At 38.7% G+C, this 18,205-nt stretch overlaps 2 protein-coding genes across 3 annotated transcripts; both read left to right on the top strand.

Moving 5' to 3' along the window:
- The first annotated feature begins 63 nt into the window (after positions 1-63).
- Positions 64-12,775, top strand: LOC124470411. The gene is given in 12 exon segments (XM_047024273.1): positions 64-211; positions 4,554-4,889; positions 4,999-5,358; positions 5,451-5,572; positions 5,575-5,640; positions 5,804-5,952; positions 7,437-7,582; positions 8,021-8,356; positions 8,449-8,808; positions 11,601-11,717; positions 11,833-11,888; positions 12,052-12,775. Coding segments are annotated over 12 exon segments (2,247 nt in total). The 5' UTR covers positions 64-150; the 3' UTR covers positions 12,190-12,775.
- A 721-nt stretch (positions 12,776-13,496) lies between these two features.
- LOC124478261 lies at positions 13,497-17,949 on the top strand. 2 transcript variants are annotated; one of them, XM_047036603.1, is made up of 8 exons: positions 13,497-13,549; positions 13,985-14,320; positions 14,414-14,770; positions 14,866-14,982; positions 15,098-15,153; positions 17,317-17,448; positions 17,641-17,696; positions 17,861-17,949. In XM_047036603.1, the coding sequence occupies exons 1-6, from the start codon at positions 13,504-13,506 to the stop codon at positions 17,320-17,322; spliced, it is 918 nt and encodes a 305-aa protein (XP_046892559.1). In that variant the 5' UTR covers positions 13,497-13,503; the 3' UTR covers positions 17,323-17,448; positions 17,641-17,696; positions 17,861-17,949. The 2 variants fall into 2 exon arrangements, with proteins under 2 accessions (XP_046892559.1, XP_046892485.1); XM_047036529.1 differs by lacking the exons at positions 17,317-17,448; positions 17,641-17,696; positions 17,861-17,949 and adding an exon at positions 15,319-16,216.
- The last annotated feature ends 256 nt before the right edge of the window (positions 17,950-18,205 follow it).

The raw sequence follows: 18,205 nt of genomic DNA, 5'->3' as shown, positions 1-18,205 counted from the left end.
TCCGTTACAGTTATGCATATTTCTAATGCACCTCAACGTTTTCTTTAGCTTATTGGTGGATACATCACAGGAAGTCCATTCCACCAATCAGGATGCATCTGAATCCTGGCCAAAATTCTGCTCATAAGTTAAAAGTCAGAAAAGACTATCATGCAAAGCACCAAGATGATCTTAATCAGACATATCTGTGTACTTCTTCTCTCTCAACAGTGTAAGTGTGTATTATATCAGTTATCATTTACATTATTTTGGACTGTTTCATGTAAGTCAACTGTAGATTCACAGAATATCAAGAACGTTTTTTGTTGCCAATTTAAGAATTGTTGAGTTGATTGAATATCTACAATAATCAATACTGTTGATGGACTATTTAAAAAAGTGTTGTGGTGTTATTTCATGTAATTGTACTTATTTATAATGAGTGAAATTAAAATATGTAAATACTATAAGCCTTTGTTCATGAAGCAATGTTGATATGAAATCTGGAAACTAAACATGGTACAAAAGTGGGTACCTTTTATTCAAGCTGCCGGACTGAGTCTGCCCAGTTAAGTTGAAGTCTGAGTAAAACTGATGTCCTCTAATAAATTCTTCCTGTATTTTCTAGATCTGATTCAAAGTGAGGATGTTCACCAACATATTCCTTTGACCACAGTTGAACACGGTGGAACTGTAATACTGCGATGTGTGATATCAGGAGGATATCAAATGATGTACTGGTACAAGCAAACTCTTGGACATTTGCCCCAACGTGTAGCGGCACAAATTACATTTCAAGAAACTTCAAGTCTGGGAAAACGTATCTCTGCAAAAATGGTTGGTAGTAATTATGATCTAAACATCCAAAATATAACTAGTTCAGACGAGGGAATATACTTCTGTGCAACAGGAACACAGTATAGGATGGAATTCAGAAACGGAACCTTTGTGACTGTGAGGGGTATGTATAACATTGTAATCTGGAAACAATATTTTATGAGCAGGCTATGTTGTATTTATGATTTTTTCATTGTAAACATTAAGGTAACTATCTTCAGAGATCGCACTACCAGACAGTGTTGCAGCAGCCAGAGTCTGAGCCAGTCCATCCGGGAGACTCTGTGACTCTGCAGTGTTCAGTCCTCTCTGAGTCCTGTACAGGACAACACAGTGTGTTCTGGTTCAGAGCCGGGGCAGGAAAATCCCATCCAGGACTCCTTTACACCCAAGGAGACAGGAGTGAAGAGTGTGAGAAGAGACCTGAGACTCCCTCTCCTACACGGAGCTGTGTCTACAGCCTCTCCAAGAACAACCTCAGCTCCTCTGATTCTGGGACTTATTACTGTGCAGTAGCCACATGTGGAGAGATACTGTTTGGCAACGGAACAAGACTGGATGTTGGTAGGCAATGAATATGATTCTAGGTGGATGGATGTTTGGTGTAACTCTACCTTTGACTACATCAGTGCTGCCTCCCTCTTCTGTTGTTCCCTCCAGAACCAGCAGTGGATCTCATAGTTATCGTCCTGGGGGTGTCTTTGGCTGTGTGTGTTGTGTTGATCATTATCCTCATCTGTACCAGAAAGACACGGACAGTGTGTGAAAATTGCAAAGGTAAAAGTTGTATGTTTGAACAGGAAATTTATGGATTTAAAGCTATAGACAATATTTTGTATTAATGTTACATTGTCATTAAACAGAGAGAGCTGCCTCTCACGGACATGACAAGAAAACTGCTGAAAAGTCAAGTGTTCAGGTAAAAATATACTTTTTAAATCCAGACCAACACATATAGTTTATATGCTGTATAAATGTACACATACAATATTAAAACATAAACTGTATACACTGTATGATAAAGGTCTTTAGTGTTGTACAACATCCAATATTAAAAAAATATGTAGGCTTTACCAGGATGCACCAAAAGAGTTTGTGGTTTTCTATGATTGTTAACTGTATTTATTTCAACCTTTCGTGTTACCATAACTTATGAACTATGATCATTTACAGGATGAATATGAAGGGAAGTTAACTGCAGCTCTGCATTTCTTTGGGACGAGAGGCAAAACCAATGAGAGAAAGACCACACAGAATATATATACTACTGTGAGATATTCAGAATGGAAATGAAGTGATCAATGGCAAATGCAAATAAATTCATAAATGTTGTTAGGGTAGCGGTTAAGGTTAGCTCATTGGGTTGTATTAAATTTACTCTGATATTAAAATAATGTGTCACAGGGATTTTGAGTTGTAGATATTCAGTTTTCATATCAGAGTGTAGTATGAGCGGCAATGATCCTGGAACTGTGGTTACAATGTGGTTAGCTCTCAACAAATGTTTCTTTACATGTTTTTGAAAGTTGTTTCTATAAACGTTTTTGAAAGGAGCAGTGTAAGTATAGAGGGCTTTTTGGATCTCTGATTGTAATAGTATAACGGCCATCATAATTTTATATCAGTGAAGTTATTTTTCATTGTTACTGTGTTATCTTGATTAACTTCCTGGTTGTGGTTGTCATGATGATGAAGGTCAAATTAGTATAGGCTACAAGTGCTAATGTAACGGGTGTGAACCTGTGAAACTCACTCCTCAGGTATGTAATGGGCTACCCGCGTCAACGAAGGGCTAGCTTTTATTTGGCGTAGCTGGTAGTGGTCGCGCTTGGCAAGTCAGAGGTCGTGCGTTCGAGCCCAGTGAGTGGCGAACGACGCCTTGTAGTGACGGAGCGTGGCCACGTCCGTTGCATACCGTATCAATCATCAAATACACTATTTCCATGCAGCACCAAGACAAAAACTGACAGTTTGATATTTCAAAACCCTTTGACTGAAACCTGCTTCCAAACCTCACCTATTCTCAGTCATGAGCTGGTCCCTCTATATAGCTACCAAATCTAAAGTATACAAGGCGACTGTGTACAGTATTTCTGAATCAGAGATAATTCAGTTGACCGGGGCTGAGAAATAATTATACATAGAACATGTGTAATGGTTTGATTGCTTGCTCTTAACTAAGGATCTGGAATGGGACTTCAGTGACCACCGATAAACTTCACAAACTTGAGTATAATGAATTTATTGAATACATCTAAAAACAGCAGATCGCAGGTCTGGTGCCCTAATACAGCATGTGCTTCATAAACCAGTTCACATACACCACAGTGGAATAAGCACTGCAATTATACACGTCAAAGTGTTAACACGATACACTAGGTGAGCACACGCACACAACACAGGCACACGCACTTCAAACGACAGTGAGGTTTCACGGCAATCAAGAGGTCTACGTATAGCTAGCTTTAGGTACAACACTGCTTAGGACACTGATGGTACACCCACGGTTAAAACCAACAATAATACAAAAGTTAAAAGATAAAAATGAGAACAAGGATCGCAACTTCACCAGACCACATTATTCGTCCCACTGTTCACTCAACTTCGTCACTGTACAAATGCCCACCAATGTCCGCCCTCTTGCTGTGCCAACATGCCCCTTTTAAGGGGCTTGTCCTTCATTGGCGTCAATTGTCCATTGGAGAAGCAGTTCAGAAAGGCTGGTCACCCATTGGAGGGGCCGGGGGCTTGGCAGGCGTGCGCGATGCTATGTAGGTCGTGGTCCATCCACTTCCTCTGTTGGCAGTGTTACTCCGAGAAAAAGACATCACAAACATTACAATTATGTAATGGGGGCGTGGCCACTCCATTATGGCCCGCCCCCATGTATTCAACATTTATTTAATTGCAAATAAAAGTTAGAAAACCATTACATGATTAAACACATCCAACCAATCAGGTCTATTCTTCATTCTTTGTGGTGACCTGGCAATCAATTGTTAGTTTTTTTAAGTAAAGGGATGTATCATGAACAGTTAGACAAAGGGTTTATGTGTATATGAATACCTACATGAAGGCAAGCACAAGTGGGACTATGCTAATGCGTGTCCTTAATGTACATAAGTGCTTTCTTCAGCTGTTGGTGGATAAGTCACAGGAAGTCCTTTCCACCAATCAGGTTGCATCTGAATCCTGGCCAAAGTTCAGTTCATAAACTATGAGTGAAAACAGACAAACTGTCTTTGCAAACGCCAAGATGATCTCAGTCAGTCATATCTGTGTACTTATTCTCTCTCAGCTGTGTAAGTCTATATTTTATCAGTTATCCGTTACACTATTTTGAATTGTTACATGTAGATCAACTGTGGATACTCAAACTAAGTATTAACTGGGTACTAATAGCATCTCTGCTGATTTTCAATAACTGGTTTGGGTTAGATTACACCAATTGAAGATTTATGAATAGTTAATTGGGACACAAGGATAATCTGTTGTGTATGGATTATAAAAACATGTTTCACTAACAATATAATCTTTTAGACTAATAATTGGTGGACTGAAAATATTGTTTTACAAAATTCTTGTATTTACCGAAAAAAATAAACAATAAAATCTGGGCGGAAAACATGGTACTAAAGAGGATATCTTCTTCCCAGCTGGCAGAGTGATTCTGCCTTGGCAAATTGATATCTGACAGAAAATGATATCATCTTACGAATGGTTTTCCCATGTTCTAGATCTGATTCAAAGTGAGGATGTTCACCAACATATTCCTTTAACCACAGCTGAACACGGTGGAACTATAACACTGCAATGTGTGATATCAGAAGAAGATCGAATGCTATACTGGTACAAGCAAACTATTGGACATTTGCCCCAACGTGTAGCGGATGAAATGAAATTTCAAGAAACTTCAAGTCTTTCGGGAAAACGTATCTCTGCAAAAATGGTTGGTAGTAATTATGATCTAAACATCCAGAATCTAACTAGTTCCGACGAGGGAATATACATTTGTCAAACCGGAACAGTATATGGGATGAATTTCAGAAACGGCACCTTTGTGACTGTGAGGGGTACGTATCCCACCGTAGATAGATGTTTAAAATATTATATTAGCAGATTTTATCCTAATTTGTGTTAATGTCACCAAGTGCAATGTTCTTTTTCATTGTAATTATACAGGTAACCATCTTCAGAGAACTGGCTACCAGACAGTGTTGCAGCAGCCAGAGTCTGAGCCAGTCCATCCAGGAGACTCTGTGACTCTGCAGTGTTCAGTCCTCTCTGAGTCCTCTACAGGACAACACAGTGTGTTCTGGTTCAGAGCCGGGGCAGGAGAATCCCATCCAGGACTCCTTTACACCCAAGGAGACAGGAGTGAAGAGTGTGAGAAGAGACCTGAGACTCCCTCTCCTACACGGAGCTGTGTCTACAGCCTCTCCAAGAACAACCTCAACTCCTCTGATTCTGGGACTTACTACTGTGCAGTGGCCACATGTGGAGAGATACTGTTTGGCAATGGAACAATACTGGATGTTAAAGGTAATGAACATGAGTCTAGGTGGATGGATGTTTGGTGTAACTCTACCTTTGACTACATCAGTGCTGCCTCCCTCTTCTGTTGTTCCCTCCAGAACCAGCAGTGGATGTCCTAGTTATCGTCCTGGGGGTGTCTTTAGCTGTATGTGTTGTGTTGATCATTATCCTCATCTGTACCAGAAAGGCCCTGGAAGTGAATTCTAATGAATGTGACTTTGTCATCGAACAGTGAGTGTAACCTGTCACGGACATGACAAGACAACTGCAGAACAGTCTAGTGGGCAGGTACAGTTGAACCAAATACTATATTTGTTAATGTAACAATATAAGCTCTTCCATGATGCGATTAAAGTAGCCTATGTGTGGCTTTTATATGCAGATGATCGGCTTTTGTTCTCTTGTAGTACCTTTCATGTTACAGTTGCTTATATATTGTGATTCTTCACAGGAAGGTGAAGACTTGAACTATGCTGCTCTGCAGTTCTCTGAGATGAAAGGTAAAAGAGGAAGAAGGAAGAGAGAGACCCCACAGGAGAGTGTGTACTCTGATGTGAGGGGTTCTGACTGGGAGGGAAGTGGTCAACAGAAAATCAGTTTGTAAATATTGTTGAGATGGCTTATTATGGTGAGGTTAGCTTATTATGTTATATTTGATTGACTCTGACATTAACAATGTGTCCGAGTGATTTTCAGTTCTAGATTTTCAGTCTGCATATCAGAGTGTAATATGAGCTGCAATGCTACTGGAACTGTGGTTACAATGTTTGCGCCCAACAAATGTTTCTTTACATATATCTGAAAGTTGTTTCTCTAAATGTTTGTGAAAGGAGCAGCGTAAGTAAAGAGTGCTTTTTGGATCTTTGATTGTAACAGTATAATGGACATCAGTGGCGATTTTAGACCCTTTTTAGGGGTCTCAAGCCCCCCTAAATTTGATCACAGCACCCCTAAAAATATTAATAATTAAAACGTTCATGAAGAAAGGGACATCCTTAGCTTTTTCATTCATTCAATATTTTGCATAATAATACATAAATGTATGATTTGTTATCCAGTGAAATTAGGGATTTATTTACAGGCATGCAAACTCCTCACCTTTTTGAAACCAAAATGGGTAACCTACGTGATTCGTGGCCGTGGCCAACACAGCATTTTACCCGTGCTTCCCAACTTTACAACTGGCTCTGGAACCAATGCTATACAAAAAAAAATCTTTATGGTTAAAAGAACATGACATTGTTTACACGAGCACAGATTCTACATTGATCAAGCCTCTTAATTTTTCTCTCAAAATGCACCAGATTTATGCGTTTAACTTTAAAATGTAATACATTTTCATGCCCCCGGACCCCCCTAGAGGGTCGGGGGTTCTCCGTATCCTTCTCACCTTTTCACCCTTGACCTGTTTGCATGCCTGTTATTAGCAAGGGGGTTTTGTACTTTTGCAAGGCACTGTATTCATGTCACATTGTCATTGGGGGCTTAGCACCCCTAAAGGTTTAATCCTAGAATCGCCCCTGACGGACATCATCATTTAATATCATTACAGTTATTTTTTATTGTAACTGTGCTAACCTGATTAACTTCCTGGTTGTGGTTGTCATGATGATGAAGTTCAAATTAGCATAAGCTACAAGCGCTGTTACCATACAGCACCATATAGTTGACTGGGGCTGAGAAATAATGATACATCAAACATGTATTCAACATTTATTTAATTGCAAATAAAATATGGAAAACCATAACATGATCAGACTCATCCAACCAATTGGGATTCTTCTTTATGTTAAATGCCTTGAACATCTAACAAACTTTTCTCTTCAGTACGCACTAACTAACACACTGCAGGAAAGAACAGCATCTTCATTTGATAAAGGAAACATAATATGGATTTGACTTCATGGTGACCTGGCAATCAATTGTTTTGTTTTTTAAGTAAAGGAATGTATCATAAACAGTCAGATGAAAGGTTAATGTGTATATGAATACCTACATGAAGGCAAGCACTACTGGGACTATGCTAATGAATGTTCTTAATGTACATAAGTGCTTTCTTTAGCCTATTGGTGGATTTGTCACAGGAAGTTCTTTCCACCAATCAGGTTGCATCTGAATCCAGGCCAAAGTTCTGCTCATGAGTTAAAAGTCAGAAAAGAAAAACTATCATCGCAAAGCACCAAGATGATCTTAATCAGACATATCTTGGTACTTCTTCTCTCTCAACTGTGTAAGTGTGTATTTTATAAGTTACATTATTTTTGAATTGTGTCATGTAGGTCAACTGTAGATTCACAGATTATCAAGAAAGCTTTCACAGTGCCAACTGCATCTCTGATGGTTTTGAAAAACTGGTTTGTTTGTTTTTTAGCCAAATTAAGAATTGTACAGCTAATTGAATATCTACAATTATCACTACTGTCGCCGGACTATCTAAAAAAGTGTTGGGTTGTTAACTCATGTAATTGTGCTTATTATTAATGAGTGGAATTAAAATATGTAAGTACAACAAGCCTGTGTTCATGAAAGAATGTTGTTATGAAATCTGAAAACTAAACATGGTACAAAAGTGGGTATCTTTTATTCAAGCTGGCGGACTGAGACTGTCCAGTTAAGTTGAAGTCTGAGTAAAATTGATGTCCTCTAACATTTTTACACCATTTTCTAGATCTGATTCAAAGTGAGGATGTTCTCCAACATATTCCTTTGACCACAGTTGAACACGATGGAACTGTAATACTGCGATGTGTGATATCAGAAGAAGATCAAATGATGTACTGGTACAAGCAAACTCTTGGACATTTGCCCCAACGTGTAGCGGCTCAAATGAAATTTCAAGAAACATCAAGTCTTTTGGGAAAACGTATCTCTGCAAAAATGGTTGGTAGTAATTATGATCTAAACATCCAAAATATAACTAGTTCAGACGAGGGAATATACTTCTGTGCAACCGGAACACAGTATAGGATGGATTTCAGAAACGGAACCTTTGTCATTGTGAGAGGTATGTATAACATTGCTAGTTCATAAACAATGTTTTATTAGCAGTCGATATTATGTACAAAAATCGGGAAATAAATGTATACAAATATTCAGGTAACCATCTTCTGAGATCTCACTACCAGACTGTGTTGAAGCAGCCAGAGTCTGAGCCAGTCCATCCAGGTGACTCTGTGACTCTGCAGTGTTCAGTCCTCTCTGAGTCCTGTACAGAACAACACAGTGTGTTCTGGTTCAGAGCCGGGGCAGGAAAATCCCATCCAGGACTCCTTTACACCCAAGGAGACAGGAGTGAAGAGTGTGAGAAGAGACCTGAGACTCCCTCTCCTACACGGAGCTGTGTCTACAGCCTCTCCAAGAACAACCTCAGCTCCTCTGATTCTGGGACTTACTACTGTGCAGTGGCCACATGTGGAGAGATACTGTTAGGCAATGGAACAAGACTGGATGTTAAAGGTAATGAATATGATGAGAGGAAGAAGGAAGAGAGACACCCCACAGGAGAGTGTGTACTCTGATGTGAGAGGTTCTGACACGGAGGGAAATGGTCAACAAAAAATCAGTTTTTAAACATTGTTGAGGTGGCACGTCATGATGTTGTATTTTGATGAATTCTTATAGTAATAATTATGTGTTTGTGAGTTGTTTGTTTCAAAGTAGTGTATATGATCACTACAAATTCAGTGTTCAAGGTTACAGAGACACAGTGACGCAACAAGTACTGTGGTTACACTATGGTTAGCATTCAATAAATGTTTCTATTCATAGTTTTGTATAAGGTCAGGCCAGGGCCGGCCCAAGTCTTTATGGGGCCATAAGCAGATTTGATTTGGGGGCCCCTCTGAGTCGCTTTTTTTTATAAAAAATGAAAAAATGATTTTTTAACCAGTTACCACACCACACCTCAGTCATGAGCTGGTCCCTCTATACAGCTGCCAAGTCTAAAGTCAAGGCCTGTGTTTTGCTCGTATGTTGACAGAAATGGCATATTAGGTTTATGTTTTTTGTAAGGCAACTGTATCTGTCTGAATCAAAGCCAATACAGTTGACCAAGGCTGGGAAAAGAGTGAGATCCTAGACAACAAGTATAAATTATATATTTACAGTAATTGCAAGCAAAAGTTGCTAAACTAAAATGTTACTAAACTCATCAGATCAGTCGGGTTTGTTATTTTTGTTAAATGCCTCGAGTGTCTAAACAACCCTTTCATATAAACACAAACAAACACTTTGGAGACAGAAAAAACACCATGATTAGTAAAAGAAGAACAAATAAATATTTGTCTTTCTTCTAACCTGGTAGTCAATCATTTTTAAAGTCTAGCAACTGACCTTAAACAGACAGTCATATTATTTACATGTGAAAATAGTACATACATACAAATAAATGAATGAAGTAAAGCTCTAGTAGTACTGTGGAAATACATGTAATACACATCAGTGTTTTCTTATTGCTTATTGGTGGATTTGACACAGGAAGTCCATTCCTCCAATCAGGTTGCATCTCATTCTAAACAACATTTCTGTTCATAAGTTAAAAGTCACAAAAGACTAACTATCATCGCAGAGCACCAAGATGATCTCAATTAGACTTATCTGTGTACTTCTTCTCGCAACTGACCTTAAACAGACAGTCATATTATTTGCATGTGAAAATAGTACATACATACAAATGAATGAATGAAGTAAAGCACTAGTAGTACTGTGGAAATACATGTAATGCATATCAGTGTTTTCTTATTGCTTATTGGTGGATTTGACACAGGAAGTCCATTCCTCCAATCAGGTTGCATCTCAATCTAAACAACATTTCTGCTCATAAGTTAAAAGTCAGAAAAGACTTACTATCATCGCAGAGCACCAAGATGATCTCAATTAGACTTATCTGTGTACTTCTCTCTCAACAGTGTAAGTGTGTTTTTATCAGTTATAAGTTGCACTATTTCGGATTGTTTCATGTAGGTCAACTGTAGATTCTGAGAATACCAAGAAAGGTTTTACAGTGCAAATTGCATCTCTGATGATTTTGATCAACAGTTTTTTTGTTGTTGCCAATTTAAGATTTGTAGAGTTAATTGAATATCTACGATAATCAATACTGTCAATGGACTATCTAAAAAAGTGTGGTTTTGTTAGCTCATATAATTGTACTTAATGAGTGAAAGGGAAATATGTAAATACTAAAACCTTTGTTCATGAAGTAATATTGTTATGTAATCTGGAAACTAAACATGGTACTAAAGTGGGTATCTTTTATTCAAGCTGGCGGACTGAGTCTGCCCAGTTAAGTTGAAGCCTGAGTAAAACAGTCCTCTAACAAATTCTTCCAAATTTTCTAGATCTGATTCAAAGTGAGGATGTTCTCCAACATATTCCTTTGACCACAGCTGAACACGGTGGAACTGTAAAGCTGCAGTGTGTGATATCAGGAGAATATCAAATGATATACTGGTACAAGCAAACCCTTGGACATATGCCCCAACTTTTAGCTTTTAAAAGTCCAAATAAACCAAATTCAACTGTTTTGAAAAACTCTCTGCGTTTCTCTGCAGAAATGGTGAATGAGAATTATGTTTTAAAAATAAAAAATATAACCAGTTCAGACGAGGGAATATACTTTTGTCAAACCGGAACGATGTTTAGGATTAATTTCAGAACTGGAACCTTTGTGACTGTGAGGGGTATGTATCCCAGGGTAGATATATGTTTATAAACAATATTATATCAGCAGATTTTATGAAATTTGTTGTTAACATGCCACCAAGTGCAATTTTTTTTCCATTGTAAATATGCAGGTAACTATCTTCAGAGATCGCACTACCAGACAGTGTTGCAGCAGCCAGAGTCTGAGCCAGTCCATCCAGGAGACTCTGTGACTCTGCAGTGTTCAGTCCTCTCTGAGTCCTGTACAGGACAACACAGTGTGTTCTGGTTCAGAGCCGGGGCAAGAGAATCCCATCCAGGACTCCTTTACACCCAAGGAAACAGGAGTGAAGAGTGTGAGAAGAGACCTGAGACTCCCTCTCCTACACGGAGCTGTGTCTACAGCCTCTCCAAGAACAACCTCAGCTCCTCTGATTCTGGGACTTACTACTGTGCAGTGGCCACATGTGGAGAGATACTGTTTGGCAATGGAACAAGACTGGATGTTGGTAAGTAATGAACATGTGTCTAGGTGGATGGATGTTTGGTGTAACTCTACATTTGACTACATCAGTGCTGCCTCCCTCTTCTGTTGCTCCCTCCAGAACCAGCAGTGGATCTCATAGTTATCGTCCTGGGGGTGTCTTTAGCTGTGTGTGTTTTGTTGATCATTATCCTCATCTGTACCAGAAAGACACGGACAGTGTGTGAGAGTTGTAAAGGTAAAAATTGTATTGTTGAACTGAAGATATATGAAACACAGAAATCTATTGACGGCAATTTCGGTACGAGGCCCTGGAAGTTTATTCCAATGAACGTTACTTTGTCATCGAACAGTGAGTGTTACCTATAACGGACATGACAAGACAACTGCAGAACAGTCAAGAGGCCAGGTAGAGTTGAACCAAATACTATTTTCATTAATATAAAAATACAGGCTCTGTCTTGACACAATTAAAGTACCCTACGTGTGGCTTTTATATGCAGATGAGCTCCTTTTATTCTCTTGTAGTACATTTCATGTTACAGTTTGTTATGTATTCTGATTCTTCACAGGAAGGTGAAGACTTGAACTATGCTGCTCTGCAGTTCTCTGAGATGAAAGGTAAAAGAGGAAGAAGGAAAAGAGAGACCCCACAGGAGAGTGTGTACTCTGATGTGAGGGGTTCTGACTGGGAGGGAAGTGGTCAATAGGAAATCAGTTTGTAAACATTGTTGAGGTGTCAGTTTACGTTAGCTTATTATGTTGTATTGTATTAAGTCTGATAAAAAATTATGTTTTAGTGATTTCTTTGTTTCTAAATAGTGTATGTGGTCACTATAAATTCAGTTTGCAAAGTTACATTGTGGCTAGCATTCAACAAATGTTTCTACACATATTTTTGTATAAGGTTAGGCTAATTCAACACAGTGATTTGGGGTTATTAAATGTAACTACGTTGTATCAATAAACACCAGTAGTAAGTGTGTTTGAAGCTATTCAGGTTGTGTATGAGGTACTTCGTTATCTTTTCCTGTAGCAGTCTGCATGCAGGTAGTAGACTAGACTGGACATTATTTTTGTGCAAATATTAAATAGTTTCCCCTCTATTGAGTAATTATGACTTTTTTTATACAATCCCTACTGTAAAATGATGTACTTGCCTGCAAACTCAAACTCCCCTAACCTCCTAATCAGATATGTCTCTTCCTTTTCCTGGTTATGGTTGTTATGACGATGAAGGTCACTACAAATGCTGTTGCCATTCAGCACCAAAACCCTGACAATAAAACTAAACTGCAACTATGACCAATTATGATATACAATAAATACAATTCTGCAACCAGCTACCTCACCTCTTCTCAGTCAGGAGCTGGTCCCTCCATAGAGCTACCAAGTCTAAAGTCAAGGCCTGTGTTTTGCTCATATGTTGACAGAAATGGTACATTAGGTTTATGTCCTTTGTAAGGAAACTATATCTGTCTGAATCCAAGCAAATACAGCTGACCAAGGCTGGGAAAAGAATGAGATATTAGACAACAAGTTTAAATTATATATTTAACTGCAAGCAAAATTCGCAAAACTAAAATGTTACTAAACTCATTAAATCAATCGGGTATGTTCTTTATGTTAAATGCCTTGAGCATCTCAACAACCCTTTCATATAAACACAAACAAACACTTTGGTGACAGAAACAACACCATGATTAGAAAAAGGAAGACAAAATAAATATTTGCCTTACTTGTAACGTGGCAGTTACTCATTTTTAAAGTGTAGCAACTGATCGTGACAGACAGTCATATTAATTACGTGTGAAAATAGTACATGCATACGGATAAATTAATGAAGGCAATCACTTGTAGTACTGTGGTATTGCATGTAATGCATATCAGCGCTTTCTTTTGCTTCTTGGTGGATTTGACACAGGAAGTGCATTCCACCAATCAGGTTGCATCTCAATCTAAACAAAATTTCTGCTCATAAGTTAAAAGTCAGAAAAGACTAACTATCATAGCAGAGCACCAAGATGATCTCAATCAGACTTATCTGTGTACTTCTTCTCTCTCAACAGTGTAAGTGTGTATTTTATCAGTTACACTATTTTGGATTGTTTCATGTAGGTCAACTGTAGATTCTCAGAAATCATAACGTTTTTTCAGTGTCAACTGCATTTCAGATGGTTTTGAAAAACTTGTTTTTTTTTTTTTTTGCCAATTTAAGAAATGTGGAGTTATTTGAATATCTACAATAATCAATATTGTTGATGGACTATCTAAAAAGTGTGGTTTTATTATCTCATGTAATTGTACTTATTAATAAGGAGTGAAAGGGAAATATGTAAATACTATAAGCCTTTGTTCTTAAAGCAATGTTGTTATGAAATCTGGAAACTAAACATGGTACAAAAGTTGGTACCTTTTATTCAAGCTGCCGGACTGAGTCTGCCCAGTTAAGTTGAAGTCTGAGTAAAAATGATGTCCTCAAACAAATTCTTCCAAATGTTCTAGATCTGATTCAAAGTGAGGAAGTTCTCCAACATATCCCTTTGACCACAGTTGAACACGGTGGAACTGTAAGACTGCAGTGTGTGATATCAGAAGAAGATCAAATACTAAACTGGTACAAGCAAACTCTCGGACATATGCCCCAACGTGTAGCGGCTATTATTAAAATTCAAGAAACGTCAAGTCTTTCGGTAGAACGTATCTCTGCAAAAAAGGTTGACGGTAATTACAACCTAAACATCCAAAATATAACTAGTTCAGACGAGGGAATATACTTCTGTGCAACCGGAACACAGTATAGGATGGATTTCAGAAACGGCACCTTTGTTTCTGTGAGGGGTATGTATAACATTGCTAGTTCATAAACAATGTTTTATTAGCAGACGATATTGTGTAAAAAAAATCTGGAAATAAATGTATACAAATATTCAGGTAACCATCTTCTGAGATCTCACTACCAGACTGTGTTGAAGCAGCCAGAGTCTGAGCCAGTCCATCCAGGAGACTCTGTGACTCTGCAGTGTTCAGTCCTCTCTGAGTCCTGTACAGGACAACACAGTGTGTTCTGGTTCAGAGCCGGGGCAGGAGAATCCCATCCAGGACTCCTTTACACCCAAGGAGACAGGAGTGAAGAGTGTGAGAAGAGACCTGAGACTCCCTCTCCTACACGGAGCTGTGTCTACAGCCTCTCCAAGAACAACCTCAGCTCCTCTGATTCTGGGACTTATTACTGTGCAGTAGCCACATGTGGAGAGATACTGTTTGGCAATGGAACAAGACTGGATGTTGGTAGGTAATGAATATGATTTAGGTGGATGGATGTTTGGTGTAACTCTACCTTTGACTACATCAGTGCTGCCTCCCTCTTCTGTTGTTCCCTCCAGAACCAGCAGTGGATCTCCTAGTTATCGTCCTGGGGGTGTCTTTAGCTGTGTGTGTTGTGTTAAACATTATCCTCATCTGTACCAGAAAGACACGGACAGTGTGTGAGAATTGCAAAGGTAAAAATGGTATAAATGAACTGAAGATATATGAAACACAAAAATCTGTAGACGATAATTTTGGTACGAGGCCCTGGAAGTTCATTCTAATGAATGTGACTTTGTCATCGAACAGTGAGTGTTACCTATCATGGACATGACAAGACAACTGCAGAACAGTCAAGTGGCCAGGTACAGTTGATCCAATTACTATTTACTTATTAATATAAAAATATAGACTCTTCTATGACGTGAGTAAAGTAGCCTATGTTTGGCTTTCATATGCCGATGAGCTACTTTTGTTCTCTTGTAGTACATTTCATTTTACAGTTACTTATGTATTGAGATTCTTCACAGGAAGGTGAAGACTTGAACTATGCTGCTCTGCAGCTCTCTGAGATGAAAGGTAAAAGAGGAAGAAGGAAGAGAGAGACCCCACAGGAGAGTGTGTACTCTGATGTGAGGGGTTCTGACTGGGAGGGAAGTGCTCAACAGAAAATCAGTTTATAAACATTGTTGAGGTGTCAGTTTAGGTTAGCTTATTATTTTGTATTGTATTAAGTCTGATAAAAAATCATGTGTTTCTTCTGTGGAGATGCTGATGGTAGCTTCCTCTCTGGCTGGTCTAAATAAGTGTGTAATCTTTGGGTGTTTTGCTCGAGCTTGTTCAAACAACAGTTTATTGTTGCGCTTTTGAGCACCGCTTGCATATTTTCTTTAACTTATATCTCTACCATTATCTAGCAAAACGTAATGATTAGCATTTTTTAAATGTGCGCGTTCAAGAGGTGTAATGGCGTTGTAGTGCACGTAAAATACGCAAAAGCCATTGTTGCCAGATTTAGGGAGTATGAGACAATTTAGTCCATGGAAGTGGATGAAGATCTGTTACGTTGCCTACATTACGGGATTCCTTTACCTGGTTGTTGAAACTTGAGCTCCCAATGAGCGCCCTCAAAGTTTTTTACTTTTTAAAATATATATTTGCCATGCAGGGCGGGGCCCTTGCCCCCCCCCCCACCCCCCATGAGCTGGTCCCTCTATAGAGCTAATAAGTTTAAAGTCAAGGCCTGTGATTTGATCACATGTTGACAGAAATGGTACATTAGGTGTATGTCCTTTGTAAGGCAACTGTATCTGTCTGAATCAAATCAAATACAGTTGACCGGGGCTGAGAAATAATGATATATCAAACATATAATCAGGGGGGGTCTGATGGCTGAGCGGTTAGGGAGTCGGGCTATTAATCAGAATGTTGTTGGTTCGATTCCTGGCTGTGCCAAATGACGTTGTGTCCTTGGGCAAGGCACTTCACCCTACTTGCCTCGGGGAGAATGTCCCTGTACTTACTGTGAGTCACTCTGGATAAGAGCGTCTGCTAAATGATTAAATGTAATCAACGTTTATTAACTTGCAGATAAAAGTTGGAAAACCATAACATGATTAAACTCATCCAACCAATCGGGTATATTCTTTATGTTAAATGCCTTGAACATTTTAACAACCTTTTCTCTAACTGGCACTAACTGGCACTAACTGACACACTGCAGGAAATAACAGCACCTTCATTTAATAAAGGAAACATAACATGGATTTGACTTTATGGTGACCTAGCAATCAATTGCTTTTTTTAAGTAAAGGAACGTATCATGAACAGTCAGATGAAAGGTTTATGTGCACATGAATCCCTACATGAAGGCAAGCACTACTGGGACTATGCTAATGCATGTTCTCAATGTACACAAGTGCTTTCTTTAGCCTATTGGTGGATTTGTCACAGGAAATCCCTTCCACCAATCAGGTTGCATCTGAATCCAGGCCAAAGTTCTGCTCATGAGTTAAAAGTCAGAAAAGACTATCACCAAACTATCATCGCAAAGCACCAAGATGATCTCAGTCAGTCATATCTGTGTACTTCTTCTCTCTCAGCTGTGTAAGTGTACATTTTATCAGTTATCAGTTACACTATTTGGAATTGTTACATCATAGATCTACTGTGGATACTCAAACTAAGTATTATCTGGGTACTAATGGCATCTCTGTGGATTTTCAACAACTGGTTCTGGTTAGATTAAACCAATTTAAGATTGATGAATAGTTAATTGGGACTCTATGACAATTGATATTGTATATGTTTCACAAATAATATCATCTTTTATACTAATAATAAGTGGACTGAAAGTATTGTTGGAAAAAATTGCTTTTTTATTGGAGAAAAGCAATTACAAAATCAGGGTGGAAAACATGGAACTAAAGAGGATACCTTTTTCCCAGTTGGCAGAGAGATTCTGCCCTGGCAAGTTGATGTCTGAGAAAAAATTATATCCTCTTACAAAATGTTTTCCCATGTTCTAGATCTGATTCAAAGTGAGCATATTCACCACCATATTCCTTTGACCACAGCTGACGACGGTGGAACTGTAACACTGCAGTGTGTGATATCAGGAGAATATCAAATGATATACTGGTACAAGCAAACCCTTGGATGTATGCCACAAATTTTAGCCTTTAAAATTCCAAATCAACCTAATTCAAATGTTTTGAAAAACTCTCTGCGTTTATCTGCAGAAATGGTTGATGAGAATTATGTTTTAAAAATAAAAAATATAACCAGTTCAGACGAAGGAATATGAGGCCCTGAAAGTTAATTCTAATGAATGTTACTTTGTCATCAAACAGTGAGTGTTACCTATCACGGACATGACAAGATAACTGCAGAACAGTCAAGTGGCCAGGTACAGTTGAACCAAATACTATTTACATTAATATTACATAATAGGCTCTTCCATGGCGCAATATCTAATAGCCTATGTTTAGATTTTATATGCAGATGATCTCCTTTAGTTCTTTAGTAATACATTTCATGTTACAGTTACTTACATGTTGAGATTCTTCCCAGGAAGGTGAAGACTTGAACTACGCTGCTCTGCAGTTCTCGGAGATGAAAGGTAAAAGAGGAAGAAGGAAGAGAGAGACCCCACAGGAGAGTGTGTACTCTGATGTGAGGGGTTCTGACTAGGAGGGAAATGCTCAACAGAAAATCAGTTTGTAAACATGTAGTCATTTAGCAGACACTCTTATCCAGAGCGACTTACAGCAAGTACAGGGACATTCCCCCGAAGCAAGGAGGGTGAAGTGCCTTGCCCAAGGGCATAACATAATTTGGCACATCCGGGAATCGAGCTGGCAACCTTCAGATTACTAGCTCGATTCCTTAACCGCTCATTCACCTGACTCCCGTAAA

This window comes from Hypomesus transpacificus, chromosome 1 (assembly GCF_021917145.1).
Source record: "Hypomesus transpacificus isolate Combined female chromosome 1, fHypTra1, whole genome shotgun sequence".
NCBI lineage: Eukaryota > Metazoa > Chordata > Actinopteri > Osmeriformes > Osmeridae > Hypomesus > Hypomesus transpacificus.
Note: the sequence above shows the minus strand (reverse complement) of the source record. Positions and strands in the feature narration are given on the sequence as shown.

Excerpts from the sequence above, each read along its gene's own strand:
- LOC124478261 (XM_047036529.1), top strand. The coding sequence starts at position 13,504 with ATGATCTCAATCAGACTTATCTGTGTACTTCTTCTCTCTCAACAGT. Across the intron at positions 14,771-14,865 it reads TGGAACAAGACTGGATGTTG|AACCAGCAGTGGATCTCCTA; the intron begins GTAGGTAATGAA and ends TGTTCCCTCCAG. Across the intron at positions 15,154-15,318 it reads CAGAACAGTCAAGTGGCCAG|GAAGGTGAAGACTTGAACTA; the intron begins GTACAGTTGATC and ends GATTCTTCACAG.